The 17,070-nt window shown below is 37.9% G+C and overlaps 1 protein-coding gene across 1 annotated transcript in view; it reads left to right on the top strand.

The window, feature by feature from the left end:
* ANOS1 (anosmin 1) overlaps positions 1–16,557 on the top strand; it is a 147,175-nt gene extending 130,618 nt beyond the window's left edge. The window contains exons 10-14 of the mRNA XM_049834684.1: positions 3,554–3,648; positions 5,832–6,003; positions 7,164–7,384; positions 10,100–10,241; positions 10,924–16,557. Coding sequence (XP_049690641.1) covers positions 3,554–3,648; positions 5,832–6,003; positions 7,164–7,384; positions 10,100–10,241; positions 10,924–10,982 — 689 coding nt within the window. The 3' untranslated portion in view covers positions 10,983–16,557. The remainder of the gene's footprint in view (positions 1–3,553; positions 3,649–5,831; positions 6,004–7,163; positions 7,385–10,099; positions 10,242–10,923) is intronic.
* Positions 16,558–17,070: the final 513 nt, after the last annotated feature.

Genomic DNA, 17,070 nt, shown 5'->3' with positions numbered 1-17,070 from the left:
AAGGAGTTCTTACTTAAATGATTATTATGTTGACTAATTTCACAAGCTTAGAGCTGCTGGAATGAGTGCTGGCACTTAGTGTGTCCTTCAAGTTCAGTGTTTCTATACAAATATTTTGAGTTCTGGGAAAGACGAATGCTTGCTGTTTGTGCAAGCATCAGTCTTTTTAGTATTAAATGGTAGGCTTGCTAACCATGAGAACAATGAAGTTATAAAGCTTTAAAAAGACTTATAATTAAAAGTACAGAATCAAGAAAACTCCAAACTATTAAGAAGGAGATTGACTATATATAAAAAATGTGACATTTGAAATATCGAGGAACCAGACTGAAGGCAGTTTCTTTTCAGTGTTGTGTACCTGTTCTAGAAGGGATAGAAGGGCTTTCTGATAAAACTGGCCAAAATCAGTCCCATTAGATACCGGATATTCTGTTAATATTAACTACTCAAATGACTTCAGAAGAAGATGTGGCTGTGGGTTACAGCGTATTAACTTCAGCTGGGCTTAATTCAGACCCATTAGCTTTGGTGGTGGTGGCTGACGTTCAGCTTGCCTGCAGCTTGGATCGCTTGTCCAGTACCTACCACTGAGTTTGTAATAGGCAGCTGAAAACGAAAATCTAAATAAAATTATAGTAGTACTCTCTCGGGGGGAGTGTATATTGCTGAAAGGAAGGCTGGGAGAAGCTTTTCTTTTGCATGTGCTGTAAACACAAAACAAATGCATTTTTAAATTTTTTAAGTCTCTTATGTGTCTTTTTAGATAATTCCATATGTCTTGTCTCCTTTTGCTTTTAAAAAATTTAAAGATAATTTCTAAACCAGTCTTTTTATTTAATATGCACACTTCATTCATGCGCATACGCTTTGAGTTTTTCATGCTTCTAGCTTTATTTAATCACAAAATGTCCCACCTTTCCCTATTTTTGAAAATGTTTGTCTCAAGTAGGAGCTACTTCCCTATTATATTTCAGTTTTGCAACCCAAACTACTCAGGCTTTAGACCATGACAGGATAGATTTTTTAAAAGGAGAAAATTGTTTTTATTGATGTCAATTGTTTTTACATTCTTCTTTTTAACAAAAACCACTTAACATGCTTATGTTCAAATCTTTTAGATAACAGCAATCACAAAGATGGAGATGAGAATTGAAGAAGTTTTAGTTTTGAAAACAAAAGTTTAGGGAAGTCAAAAAGGCCTGTTCTAATGACAAGTTTTGGATAAACTTAGCTGGTGCTGTCATGGTGCATTCCAGTTGATAGCAGTTCGATGTACTTGCATATATGTATGCAAAAACCTTTTTGAAATAACTTTAATTACATACTCACTGAAAAGAAAGAAAATCCTGTCTTTTCCATATAGGTTGTTATCAGAATACCAGATGTGAGCGCTATCAAATACAAGATTGATTTGTTCATTTTGTTTAAATAAAAAAAAAAAAGTAAGATTATGTTTATTAAAAACCTTTGCCCTACTTTTACAGTCCAAGTTGATAGGAAGTGAAATAACCATTTTTTTTAAACCCCTTTCTGATTTTCTAGCTCAAATAGAGAGGTTATCAGAAACCACAGCTGTTTAGGAATGGGATACTAAGGGTTTACTAATGCAGGAGAGGAGAAGTAGGAAGGGAGAAGAGAACTGCCTGAGAGCAGAAGCTCATGTAAGGAATGGAGGTGGAGCTGCAATAAAATCCAGAATTCTACTGTGCCCGGAGCTGGAAATACTAAATAGCTTGGATTACAACCTATTTAGTTACATTTCTGAACAGAGGCTTAGTAAACCTCGACACTGATATATCTGGATGCTGAGCTGTTGTAAGTTCTTGATGCTTGGGGTTTATCTCTCCCCAGTTGCACCATGTAGTGATATTCCATGACCTACCTCAAGTATGTGTCTTACCCAGTTCTTGATGGCTCGATAATGGCAAGGCTTAATTGGCTTGGATAATCTCTACCAAAGAGAGAGTGAGTTATTTATGGATTGCAAGTGAAAGTTATTACAAATGAAACTAGCCAGCTTGTAGCTTTACAAAGAGCAGTCCACCTTACGTGCAGATAGTTTAAAATAATAAGCTGTGATTATCAGTTAATATACAATCAATAACAGATTCACTGTGGTTAATTGGCACAGAGTATACATCATTCATATCGCACGACTAATATAGGAGCACAAAATTTTCAGGTCCCAAGAAGCTGGGTGTTTTGTTTGTCCCAGGAGAGGGGCGCAAAAAGGTGATAGGCAATAATCGAGTGAAATGGAAGAGACGAAAACCTACTTACAAATGCACGGTGAGTTTGTGTCTTCTTCCAATAGGCACATCAAGTGGGAAAGCTCAGCAACTAAGAGGCAAGTGAAAGCACATCCATTTCTTTCTTTATTTTTAAATGAGAGGGAGCAATCAATCACAAGGCAGCAAGTTATTTCTTTACAGATTTCTTTTTGAAAAAAAATGCTGGGTTTCCAAAGAAATCACACAACGAGTTAGCATACACGGTGTCATAAAGATAGATGCTGCAAAAATCTATTCCAGGGAGCTTCTAATCAGTCTTTTTACCAGAATACCATTTGAGCTAGTTTCAGACACTACTTATTTTCTCTTTACTTTACAATCCTTCCCTTCTGCTTCCAAATTGCTCATTGCAGTCTAATGCCAGATCAGCCCTTAAGGCGTCAGAGATATTTGTTTTCCCTCCCCAAACCCACAGTCAGGCACTTGGCATTAGTGGCTATGTCATACCAAGCTAATTAATAACAACAGACATATTTTGCATCCCCTGTATAAGTATAGAGGAGAACTAAATCCAGGAAAATGACAGGCTGTATTTGTACTACCTGGTGAGATTTTCTTCCTTTGTCTAGTTCTTTATTGCCCTTTATTTTGCTTCCTTATGTAATCAGTATTTAGACAAGAAGCTAGAAGAGCTGGAAATTGGTTGAAAGCTTATACTATTGATACTGCGGCAAGTTTTGTCACTGATTTAAATGGGAGCAAAGTCAAGCCTTCGGTATTACTGCTAACAGTCAAGACTAGAATTTTATTTGGACAGATACTGAACAGGTCTTATGATATATTCTGAAAGAAGAAAGCTCAGGGATTTACAGACATTTTCACATATCTTCAGACACAGATTTCTCAAGCAGTGGCAGGCAGCAGTATTGTAATGCTCTGACAATATAAACAGTCACAGGCAGTTGACACAGTCATTCCCATCATTTGCAAGATGTTTAGAAGTAGCAGCATTGAGATTTTTTTTTTTTAACACTCAATTTAAATGCTTGATTTTTTTTTTTAAATGTCAGCAGTATATACTTCCATAGCCGAAAATGCCAATTCACTATTTTTAAATTTATCTCCATTAGCTGATATAAGGTTTAAATTACATACGTGTAAATATTTTCTGCATTCTCTTAAAGGATGCCTAGGAACAAGTGAGGAACTACCAACTATACAATACTTGAGACTCCTATTCTTATCCAGAGAAGCCAGAAAAGTTGCAATGGTGAAAGGATAATTATAATATATGTCTTTTCCTCTCTTTTTATCTCAACTAGATATCAGCATGAATCAATTCCAAGTCCACTGGTTACTGGAGTCCTGTGCACACAATGACACCAAAGGACTTGGGAAAGTAACGGAGCTGGCTCATGTAAGTCTCCATTCAGCCTTCTGCTTGACTCTGAATAGTTTCTAAACAGCGAAAGAAAGGATGGTTCTGTAATATAACACAGTATGCTTTACACCATGTTTCGCAGATAAGTAAGAGTGTTTCTTTTTTGTGTTACTCTTCAGCAAAAGAAAAATAATGCATCTGGACTGGTTTGGGTTTTGGTTTTTTTCTTTTTTAGAATCCACACTAGCATAAAATTTTTTTTTTGGTGGTCTTATTCAGAAAACAAGAGCGGGCAAACAAACTTCTTAGCTAAGTACTTAGATATTTCTACAGCATACAGAACACGGAGCTTTATCTATAATTAGTACTGTAGGACTCTAGCACAGTGCAAATACTGAACAGTAATAATAGTAATTAATAAACTAGGTTTTCTTTTAGACATGCAGGTGGGTTTCACAACCCTGAGGAGAATAATAGAATAAGAGAAAAAGACTGTAGGCGAAAAATACTAGACATTAAATCTGAAAGTCAGACAGATATCAGGTAAGGAGAAGAGCTCTATGTAACTACACGTCAGCCCAAATATATACTGCAGTGGCAGTTCTTCGTACTCAATTTGTTGGCAATCTAGTGTCATCTGTCTCTGTGACACATTATTTGAACAACATAGTAATGTGATTGGTGCATCACAGTTGATTTAGTGGGTTATGGAGACTGGAAGAAGTCACAATTCACCTTTCCTTCTTACCCTGACCTGTACTACCGGATCATTTCAGTGGAGTTAACGACATGTAAAAGTAGAGTAAATCAAAAGACATCATTTCTCCCACAGGAGGCTGTTGGCTAGTAAGATTTACTGCTTCCTGGGGTCAGCAAAGCAAATATTAGAGGTGGATTAAAAAAATGATTGTGACATTGTGTTATGATCAGTCCCAATATTTCAAGTTATGCACACTGAAGCGAGGAGAAAGTTAACATTTAAGAAGATTATTTCCACTAGAGGTCAGGAAAGACTCTTTGTACATCTGCCCAAATGCATTGTGGGATTAGTTCATTTATTTCCTCTCAATCATCTTATGGTAATTGGTCCAATCTACTTTGGGAAACTTTCTTTTGAGGCATAAAATAATTACAAGCAAACAGAAGAAGGTGGATGCTATGAAAGGTTTGGTGCTGGATATGATAGATCAAGGTAGAGAAAGGCCTTAACGTTTCCAGCGTTGAGCATTTAGGCCCTGCCACAAAAAATAAAAATAGTCCGGTCACAACTTTAAGGAGGTGTTAAGCCTGTTAGAGCACTCTTCTGGCAGGTGGAAGGCGGGGAGTCAAGTCCCTTCTCAGCCCAATGTCTGTCCTGTCCAAAATGACCTTCCAAGTGAAGGTTAGACTAATCCAATTTTGGATTAGGAAAAAAAGGGAGTTATGCAGAAGAACGCTGGAAATTTGTGATTCTGAAGGCAAGTAAAGATCTAAAGGGCAGTGAAAGACTTTTGACCTTAGTAAGGTATTATTTGACAACTTCCTGGAAAAAGAAAACCCGAACATTTTTTTCCCATATATGATTTGGGCTAAAGCTTTCAGGCTGTGATTTTCAAAAGTACTTTAGACAACAGTAAGAATTTAGCAGGCCACTTACACTTTGTGTAAAGTTTTCTTCTCCAGTCACTGGCTTTAAATAGAGACTTGTGCTTTGTAGTTCAGCTGTGGAGCTTTTCATCCTGATAAGAAGGTAGAAGTAGTTAATGTACTAAAGCGGAAAAAAATGGATCCATAATGCCATGCTGGACTTTTTAAAAGTTAAATGTAGATGAAGCCTGTCATTTACAGCAGCTTAGCTCAGCTTTCTTACATGTATTTAATTCCATTAACATTTACATGCTCACATTGCTACCCCCACTGCCATCATGTCAGAGAGACTGTTCTAAATGTTAGAAGCCAGTTGCTTTGATGCAGCGTGGCGAAGGAACTGTGTAGAATTGAAGGACATATCCAAATACCATGCTAATGTATTTTACTACTGAAAATAATCATGACATAGGCAACGTTTGCTTTGTTCTCTGAGTAAAAGCCATGTTGGCATGTGTTAAGCATATCAGGAAAATACTTTATTGGAGAAAATTTTTCATCTTTTGCCAACCTTATTTTTCAATTTCTTTTTTTTTTTTTTTTTTCTAGAGGTCTATTTGCAGCATGTGATCTTTCTGTTTTTCTTGTTGTAGGAAAACTACATGATTCTGAAGGACCTGTCATTTTCATGCAAATATAAAGTAACTGTTTTGCCTGCAAAATCTAAAGGTCGTTTTAAGGCTGAGAGTGTTTTCTTTGTTACTCCACCTTGCTCTGCATTTAAAGAAAAAAACCACAAGCACATTAATTGTCCTGCTGAAGGAGGTAAGGCATGATCTGGAGAACTAGTAAAATAGTTTCAAATGCATTTATAATCACCAGAAAAAAAGTCTTTAAAAGCAATTTTAAAATGGGAAGTGAAAGATTCAGAACAAATAAAAATATGACTAATGCTTATGTGAAAAATCAACTAAAATACAGAGCAATATAGATTTTGGCTAGTATATTACTGTATTGTCAATTAGGTGATAATTTTAGTGGGCTGTTTATAAACATGATGACATTTGTTACTACGCAGTTTTTATTTTTGTAAGAAGGAGCAGTTAGTTTCCCAGTTGTATTTATTATAATGATGGATGATAACTGTAAACATAATTATGCTGGCATGACCCATCTTTTGAATGTTTTGCTAGTGATGCAAGCTGCTTTTTCAATTTGCTATTCTTTAGGTTAATTCTGCTCTCAAATAATAAAGGCACTCATACCTTTTACAGCGTTGCCACAATGGTAGGTATAGCTAGAGGGTTATGGAAATTGCAGAATTATGGAGATACTGGTTGGAAAGGACCTCTGGGGTCAGCTAGTCCAGCCGCCCGCTCGGAGCAGGTTAGCCATGGCTTTGCACCCCAAGGGTACTCCCACGCTCCGTGGATCACCTCACCATTTTTTGGTGCCTTTTCCTCACTACCCTTCCTGACAGTTTCCAGCATTACAGCTTTCCTGGGCAGCTGCAGCTCGGGCATATGTTTCCCCTAACGAGAGTGCCCCCGTTAACTTGTACTACAGTGTTAGAGCAAGAATTTTGCTTTTTGCCTGCATCCTGGAGTTCTGCGCTATCCTGTGTGTTTTCTTGTGGTGCTGAAACTGAAAATCAGAGCTCGTGTATTCTGAAATGCAGAGGAGCAGGAGGATGGCTGCCTGGGAACGAGGCACTTACTTATATCTTTACACGTCATAGGCTTTCCTTTCTGTCACCTGCGGCTGACAGCATTTGATCTGGAGTTTGAATTTGGCCCAAAATGCCAATGGAATATATCAAAGATAGGATTTAGTTAACACTGAAAATGCGATGCCAGAAAGCTGGCGGGATCGGGGGTAACACCAGAAAGAGAGCTCTGTCTGACCTTGATTTGTGGAATTAAATGAACATTATTGACCATGATCTCTGAAAGTTTAGCTTATCTTTTTGCTTTCCAAATTTATAGTGCCGGTCCTACCCAAAGTGTTGGCCAAACCCGAGAATCTCTCAGCGTCTTTCATTGTTCAGGAAGGTAACATCACTGGTCATTTTTCCTGGAAGATATCTAAGGCAGACCTTCACCAGCCCATGACAGGGTTTCAAGTCACTTGGGCAGAAGTAACCACAGAGAGCCGGCAGAACAGCTTACCCAACAGCATCATTTCTCAGTCGCAGATACTGCCAGCAGTAAGTTGGTTGTTACTTTCCTTTGCTAGCGGCTTCGTAAGTGTGTGCGTACGTGGCCTATTTTTAATGTTCAGTGGCGATGCAGGTGTCGCGCATCGCGTTCTCTGGCTCTGCAGGCAAGTTGGAGCAGGAACCGCTTAATTTTTCCTCCTTGCTGGAGCTACAAAGCACAGCTACTCTTCCTGATGACACATCAAACATTTTAATGAGCACAATTGTCAAATTAACAACCATTGTCTGAGAAATGCCTGAAGGGAGGAAAAGATCATCTGTGTGGCAACAGATAGTTTTTATTTTCTTTTGATGATCAGGCTGTTCAACTTGGCAGTTACTACCGTTTTACTAATTATTTGGTGTCCAAGTTGATGGATTTAAGAGAATTTCTCTTCCTTTGAGTCACTCATTGCTCTAAGAAAACTAAAAGTCACTTCCCCCTCTGCTAATACGCACCGTTGTCCGATGGACAAACAATTTAAAGGAGAACTAGATTTCACTGTTTATTGAAAGGATGAGAACTGACAATTTGAATTCTTCCTCCTATTTAATTTAAAATGGCCTTTGCTGCTTCAGTTCCTCCTCTGGCGGAGGCAGGTGAAGAGCACTTCATTCAGGCTCTGCTGCCAGATCCAGCAGAGTCAACAAAAAGGCTGAAGCAGCTGGCCTTGGTCCAGTCTGCTAACCGGGACTCTTTCCATTCACTTAGGGAAATGGATCAAGGCAATTGTGTCTAGAGCAGAACGGGCTGAAAATCTTTTCACGTTTGTTTCATCAAAGAATGCGTAAAATGTTTTGTTGGACACATCTTACATTCAGCACATTTTCCACGAATCCAAGACAAGGTTCTCACCATTCTGTCCTAATTCCTAGCAGACTGCTCTAGGGCCAGGGCACCCGTGTTTCAAAGCCTGTTGTTTTGGGGGAGAGCAACAGAATTGACCGGAGATGCTCTAAAACTGTGGGGCAAGCTACCACGCAGTGTGCGGAGTTGTTCTGTTACAGCTTAGTGCAGACTCGGTGCGATCCGCACGGATTCACTCAAAGCTCGACCGACAGTCCAGAGCAGAAGCACAGCGCAGATACAGCCTCGGTCTCTTCAGCAAGGGTTACCTTGAACTGGTTACTCAGTCACAGAACTTTGGCTGCAAGCAGCCACTTTAGCACAATAATAAGCGAAGTTACAAACCATGAGATGTTGATTTCCACTTTGGTTTTCATCTTTTTTTTGGTTTAGGAGCAGGTGCATGTTTTCTTCAGAATTTCTATTCCTTTTTCTTTAAGCTTTTGGTCCAGTTAGGTCTGAAATATATGTAATTTAATTTTATTTTAATAAAGTAATTATTTAATTATTTATCTTTTTTTCCTCTGGTTTCATTACCATAGAGCCTGGAGATTCCTTTTATTTAATTATCTATCACTATGTGTATCTGTCTATTTATGGCAACCGGTTACCTTGCAGAAAACTCTGATTTGAGTTGAAACAGTATCTCGCACCTCTCAGAAACCGCCAGAATGTAGGATATTTTATGGTGAGGATCATTCACTTATTCTTGTTGGTAGCCTCTGACTGATAAAAATTTAGTATTTACACAACCAGAGCTGAAACGCATAGGTCCCAACTGCAAGAGGAGTGCCGGAATGAGCAGAGCGTATGAGTGTGATGCACGCACTCCTCTCTCTCCTACCCATTCAGTATTTTATAAGAGGTGGAACAGCTTCAGCAAGGTCTGTTAAGAGCAGCCCCATCTCAGACTACGTGCCGATTTGGCAGTGGAACTATACGTTTCCCCCCCACCTTTTCTCTCTCTCCTTTCCCCTTTACTGTCTGCTCTGGCAGTAACAACAAATTATCAGTTATTCCCACAGCTTGCTTAGGTCTCCCTGCATCGCCAGGAATTTGCGGTGCCAGCCAAAAGAACTTGCCCTCCAAATTTCTGGCCAGCCCAGCCTGGCTGGTGGCAGGAGCAGAGCGTGCCCGCGCTGTCCGGTGTCACTGCCCTGCTGGCCGCTTCATGAGACTGGGCCTTTTCAGTTCAGAATGGGATGAATCAGGACTTTTGATTCCTTAATACTCTTTAGCCAGATGTATTCCCATTTGGGAGCACTTTTAAACTTATTCTGAAATTATTTGGCACAGGTGTAAGTGAGCTCAAAAGGTATGGAAGAGTGAAAAGTGAGTGCGTCATGCCAGAAATGGGATTAAGAATAAAAGACAAATTCTTAGAGTGTAAATGGGACAAATCTGCTGAAATCAGTGTAGCCACACTTACTTTCACTAGCTGCAGCAGGGGCCTCAGGCCTGCCGTTAATTAATTTACCAGTTAGTAGAATTCACAGGCAGATCCAAAATAAAAACAAGTTTATATAGTGAACATGTTTGTTAAAAAGAATGATTCAGAAGTTACTTTTTTTTTTGTTTTAGTGATGAGCATATCATCCATTTTACAGAACACTAAGGAACAGTTTGGACCTGTTACACATGAAACCATAACATTATGGTAAAAAAGTCTGCTCAAAAGGGATGGCAAGCAAAGCGTTCAAAACAAACCCTCTCAACAAAGTGATGCATACGTTAAATCCTTTTAACAGAATTCTCAGAAAATAATTTCTGGGTGCTGAGAGTGACAGAACTTGTTTAAACCAGTGATTTGTGTGAGTAGAGCAACCGTGTTTTATTTTTAGATGCTCTGAGAATTAATGCGATTTATTTATTTTTAGGATCATTATGTACTTACTGTGCCCAATCTGAGGCCATCGATGCTGTACCGCTTGGAAGTTCAAGTGCTGACGACTGGCGGGGAAGGGCCAGCTACAATAAAATCGTTCCGAACACCCGACCTTCCTCTATTTTCACCTCACAGTAAGTACTACGCGGTTTTGACATGTGATTAACGTGTTACAAAGCTTCAGTCCTCTACGTATAAACAGTTTGCTCGAGACTTTATTGGCTCCAGTAGCATTCCATAAACTTAAGATGTGTGAAAATATTGCGTTCCCTGTGCCACCCCATGACTGTCCATCAGCAACGATGGAAGCAAATGCAGTCTTTCTCTCATTTAGTTTCTGTGGTCTGACATTGGCCATTCATTCCACCACAGCTCTTTGGCTTATGCCTATAGCACTTGGGATTCAAATTTGGTCTGTCCTCCAGGTGCTACCTAGGCCTGGGATGGCTTGGCTTTCAAGATTAGATTTTTCTGGGTGCATTCAGCCCAGCACAGCGAGAGCCTGATCGTATTTCTAAAGCGGCGCAAAGCTCTTGATGGCCGTTTCCAGCATTTTATGTGTTTCTGAAAAGTACAGCTCAGTGTTGCGAAGCCCAGTGAAAAAATATAATGAATTAGTCCAAGATTGATCTGTTTGAATCTTTTTCTCCGTTCACAGTCCCACGAAAGTTGTCTGGCTGAACATGCACATAGTTGTCAGCACAGGCAGTTCACTTATAAGCTGAAGGCCTCACGAAGCCTTTTTAGCATGGATAAAGGTTGGTATTACGTATTCAGGGCTTGATATATGCGTATGTTCCTATTTTTTTTGTTTAGGACCTCATCTGAAGCAACATCATCCACATCACTACAAGCCACCCCCAGAGAAATACTAGACTGAGATGATTATACAAATAACTGAGAGAAAAACTGAGCTCCCAAATAAAGGCTGGAAAAAGGCACATCTGCAGGAGCAATGAACCCAGTTTTCCAGTGGAAGTTACCATCCTGTATGATCTGTACCTACTTCTCTGTAGCTTAGCCATGAAGAATTTGTGCCAAGACCAGGATGAAACATAGAGCACGTATCATTTCAGTACCACCACTATTCAACAACCTGAAAATCGCATCCAACTCAACACCTGTGAGAAAATCAGAAGTGTGTTCATTATACTGCTTTTGTATTTCTATGTTTAAAGTAGATTGAAACGGTGCGGTGTATGCAGTTTTTCTCTTAGTGACTTCAATGTTAATATTTGCAAGGTTGTCCTGTGATGTATACATACTTTTGAACACTGGAGACCATGTTCTCATCAGCGTGTTTAAATGATCTATTTTACTTAAAGCTCTGCCTGTCACCAGTTTAAGGCCTAGTGTATTTTGCTGTTAAAGGAGATCTCCATATGTCTGAAATAAGGACGTATGTAAAATAAATACCGGTAGCAGAAACCCTACAATAGTCAGTTTTTAATAACTGCAGTATCACCACAGAGGAGGAGGGCGATACATCTGTATCACCCATCTGTTCTGAAGTGGTAACGTTTTAGCATGTAGATCTTCTATTAATGTAGTTAATAGCTAAAAAATATGCAGGGTAGATGTACCATTGTAAAAAAAAAAAAAGGCAATTAATAGAATTGTTGAAAATTAACGGCAGTTAATACAATTACTTGACAAGTCGTGGAAGAATGACTTTTAAATTCCCACTTATAATTTTTTGGTATATTATATTTCAAGGAATAATAAGATCTTGAAAAGAAACACCGTTTTTCGAGTTAAAAATCTGAATAGTTAACATTAACATTTTAGAAACTGAAATTCTGAGGCACATTTATTATTCGAGTAGCCTTACAGCTACTTTTTGGCTTTGTATTTTGATGCACATATTTCTTTTCCCCATGGATCTTTTGAACAGAAGGATGGATATATTGGCTCTATTCTGCTGTTCTGCTTACAGAAAGAATTATGTGACAATATTCTGGCATCTGGAAAACATTGGCTTATAGTTTATTTGAATGCATTTTTCAAATTTAGACAGAAGGGTGCCCTTTTTAACCATAAGGGAATTCATATTGCCTTATTGTGCAATATAAACTGTCTAGAATAATTTGCCACACAGAGAGACATACCTCGATAGTAAACAGAAAATGCTTGGATTTATTACGGAGAGGGTGGAAAATATCTGCCAATAAACGTCCATACAAATACTCATAATCAGCTTCTAACGTTCAAGATGTTCAAAGTGCTCCTGCGTTCTTTGGCACCATTTCTGTTTCTCCCTAAATCATCATGTGAGGCTAACGTACCTCAAACACTCCGGAGTCAACCTTGACAAGGTGGCCGCTTTTCCTACCAGCAGATGCTACAGCCTCACCTGTACTTCGTATTTGCCCGAGATATTCAGTGAGAGCAGCTCAGACGTTAGTGGTAAATCTATTTTCCTGCTCTTGATGACAGACTGCTTTGTGGAAAAGCAAATATGAAGAAAAGAAATACATACCTGAAACTGAGGATCAGAGTTAACGTTTATCATAGTAGAGCATTCAGAAAATATTCAAATACGCTTTCTCTATACTGAAGTTTATAGCCTTTTTTTTTCGTGTGGGTTGATGCCACAGGGGGTGAAGGAAACTGAGGTAATTTCTGATTACTTGCTTGTTCCAGTTTTTCTACATGTCTACCTTTGGTTTTGAAGGGCTGGTTTTTTCCATTCTCTTTCTACTTTGCATGTTGTCTTTTTTGATATGCACTCAGTGACCAAGAACTTCTCCAGACATTTTCTATTGCTATGTGGTTTGGGCCTTTAACAGTAGTTTTAAAAATATTAAAGGCTATGGTGCTTTTAATTCCTTCCTCTACCCTTCTGTCATCTCCCCTTTTCCAAAGTACATTAGCAAATAAAGGGATGAACTCTTCTTCGTAAAATCTGTAGTATAAAGGTTTATGTTCAATTTTGACAGAAGGCCAGAGTCTCGGAGGTTTTTGTCAGGATGGAAATGTTTCGTCTGTACAATTCTCTACAAAGAAAACACAGTTTGAATCAGACCGGTGTGCAGCACTGCTTCGACATTGAGATTCCGCAGGGTGTGGGTAGGGATAGAAGAGGTTTCCGTGGTGTTTGCTGAGAGCAGGAGTCGGTGGGATCAGGGCAAGTAATTACCTCAGGCTTCTCTGAAAAACTCTGTCCAAACCTTTCAATCACAGTCTATTCTAGTTACGCTGGAGCAAATCTGGAGTGACTTGAGTAATGTTAATGAAATTACGTTTTGTTCATAGTGACATGGTAAAGCATAGAGCATGGATGTCGGTCTTTATTATAATGATGCAAAATCTGGCTTGGAGGTAAGCTGGAAGTTAGCAGCCCTGAGTGATCATACCCTTAGTCTTGGTCGCTGAGGGGAAGCCTCATTCTTCTGAAAGGAATCAAAATGGCTCCTGTTTGCTGATGCCAGTCTCTTTGAAGCATTCAACTTTTAAAAGTAACAATGTACTTTTGAAGAACGAGGAGGGGTTTTCTCTTTTCAAGCAGATTCTGGAAATGAAAAAAAAAAAGTTGATAAAGTAGAATTGTATTGAACAAGTGTATTATATAGAGTCCACTAAGATGTAAGTTATTTTTTTCCTTCTACAAATCAGCTTATCATCTCACCTTTCAAGTCACTCTCCAGATCAAAAATTAAAAATACAAGGTCAACAAAGTTCATACATGGATGTTAAATTCCCAATTATGAGTGATTTCCTGATTATTCTTCGAATTTAGCAGTACAGATTTGAAGTTGTTAGTGCCTAATTCGTAAAGACTTGCTTGCTGAATTGTACAGGGTATTGTCCTAATTTACTAGCCTAAGTCACATTAAACATTTAATTCAGCAATACAGTTGTAGTTCACCACTTGATTTACTAGTTAAAGATTTATTTTCTCTAATGAAGTTGTGTAATACAGAGTTAATATAGATATTGGGATGGTTTTGGATACTCTGCACCTTTACACTAATGTATTATTTGCTATGTACGATTCTGATGGATTTGTCAGTTGACTTCAGGATGCATTTTGTTTATCTTTATTTCTTAAAGGAGAATTATAAGATTATGCCATTTTTGCTAACTGCTTTGAGAAGTGGATTTTTTTTGCTGTTCATTGGTCATTTTTGTTTAAAAAGAGAATGGTTTGTTCTTATTATATATATCTTTTTGACCATTTTTGAGTTGTTTATAGAGCAGGAGGAATTCAAATAAGACAGAGCTTGTGCTGTATCATCTATGTGTATCATCTTGAATATTCATTAAGTGTGTAGCACATAGACAATAAATAAGAGGTTTGACTTCTGAAATGCTGAACATCCTCAACTTAGTGGCTTCAGAAAGAGCTGAGGACATGGTGTGGCAGTGCCAACATTGACATTAATGTTTGGCGTGGTCACACAGAAAGTCAAAGAGATACTCATTGCTAATGTGAATGGGAATTTTACCATTGGCATTAGCAGAACTGTATAGAAAACTTAATACTGAGTCAATTTATTCCACACTACTTTCATCTCCGCGCTCCCAACTGGAGTCAGGGAGAGATTCAGATAAGCAGGCCCTGATTCAGGAAGGTATGCAGAAAAGGAAACTTCCATTTGCACAGAAGAAGTCAGTGGGATGGAAATAAACCTTTGCAGTTAAGAATTAGCTTTAGTAATGGCTCGAATAAAGCATGGATGTTGAACTTTGCTTGAATACTGTCTTAAATCAGGGCCTTAGAGAACCAAGTGTGGGACCCAGACAGTGCTAAATTCTGTGTACAACACCATAAAAAAATTTATTTTTGTCTTGTGTATATGTAAATGTAGTTGTGATATTGACTTATTTATTAATTCATTTTCTTATACTATGTGCCAAGTATATTCCTACCCTTTTGATCAGTACCTGTGAACATCAATTACTAAAAATAATGTTATGCAAACTTGTGCATTGTAACCAGGAATATGATGCTAATAAGCTGTTGCATGTAGTGTTAAATAATTAAGAAAACCCTTTATTTAAAAAATGTAAATGAATACCTGCAGATGTTGATGATTATATATGGTTTTGCATGCCAAAACTCATTGTTCAGTTGTGGGCATGAAATGTAACGACTGTATTACCTCTACTGAATATATTAGTAAGGTACAATTTACAAAGTAATTAACAGAGCTCTATATATAAAATTTTTCCTTTTACTTAATTATATTGTAGTAGAGGTAACAGAACTGCTTCTCTGTTACCCAAATTGGCTGTAGAAATTATGTTCCTATAACACTCATTTAAAGTCAATATTTATTTATGTATGTAATACAAAAAGATTGGTCTTACGTGTTTGTCCTGTTATTTAGAGAAAAAAAAATACACTTCTTGTAAAAACAATTTGTAAAAAAATGTAAATGTAAATACGAGTCTGATTTCTTTTACTCACTATTTTCATGTTTAGAATTTGTACATACTGTTTAGGTAATAAACTATCCTACATCAAAGTCTTGCTACATTATCTCCTCCATACAGAATTTATAGTTTTGTTTTTCTTAAGTTGAAGACATAGAGTTATCTAAGAAAAATCAGTGTCACACCAAGTACCTTTGCTACGCCTGAATTTCATTGTGTATCGAGTCATACCATTTTATCCTACATTTACTACAACATTTTGTTTTGTTTAGAAAGTGATCAAAATAATCTGAAAACAAATTTAGATATCATTTGAATCTTTTACATTCAAAAGCAATTCTTGAAGTAAAAAATCACTCAAGAACTTGCCATCCCTTTCTTTGTTTTAATGGGATAGTTCACAGTGAAGATTTGTTCACCCTTTGTAATACTAACTTAAAATAATTAAACTGTTGCTGGATCTATGTCAGTGGCCTGATCCTGATCATGATCAAGATGTTCATGACTGAAACTCGTGGTGAAATCTATGTATACACCAAATTTGGAGTATTTTCTATTTTAAAGGGCAGTGTCCCATGATTTAAATTTTATATTTTTAATAAATATAAATTTCTGTCTTAGAACAATCATTTAACTGTTTCAAATTATCATAGATGTGCTATCATTCTCAGATGCAATATCTTTAGTTCAGGGATGTGCCTTTGACTTACTCTTGACTTACCTAATAAACATTTAGATTTTGTTAACGTGAACGTAAACTCCTAAATTTCCTGGTATTGCTTTCTCATTAGAGTAACTACTTAAATTTGGGGGTTTGATTTTCCTTTTCCATAAATGGATAATATTTAGAAAAGCCCATATAGTTAAATTTCTTTGCAAGTTGGACTATTTTGATGATATTTGTCATTATGGTTCAGTAAACCCAGACAAGAATGATATATCACCGTGGACAGGTAAATTGTTATCATAAATAGTTAAAGCGTTCTATACACTGTAATTTGAAAGAGCCATTCGTTTTTTCTTTCCATAACTCAAAATAAATGTTTTATTCAACACTGAATTAAAGGAGACAATGACCAGATGATGTGAATCATGGGAAATAAAGCAAATTTGCTATATATCGATCATTTTGGTTTGGGGGGTTTTTTGGCTCGTGCTTCTGTACAACCTGGCTTTTGTGCATCTAAAACCGGAATGCACTCAAAAAGATTCCACTTCATAAAAAACGTAATACAATGAAAACTTTTTAGAGTACAAAAAAACCACCCCTCTATACTTCTGTTTTCTCACTACGGGCGTTGCAGTGTCATTGTCTGGATACATGCCGGCCGCCTGGAGGAAAGCCTTGGGCCAAAACACTGCCCGTTAGCCCTTCGGTGGCAACGCCGCACCTGTACGGGTAAAGAAATCACGGGGGATGACACTGAGAACGTGAGCTTTGAAACAGAGCCAATGGGCAAGACCCCTGCGGATTTGGAGGGGATGCGGTTCAGCAGAAGCGAATTGCTGTCCCCCCCCTGGATTATACTGAAATAACCTCCCTGCTTCCAGTCCAGGGGCTGGCAGGAGCAGAGATGAATATTT

This window comes from Accipiter gentilis, chromosome 31 (genome assembly GCF_929443795.1).
Source record: "Accipiter gentilis chromosome 31, bAccGen1.1, whole genome shotgun sequence".
NCBI classification, from domain to species: domain Eukaryota; kingdom Metazoa; phylum Chordata; class Aves; order Accipitriformes; family Accipitridae; genus Astur; species Astur gentilis.
This window is presented reverse-complemented; position numbering and strand designations above follow the sequence as displayed.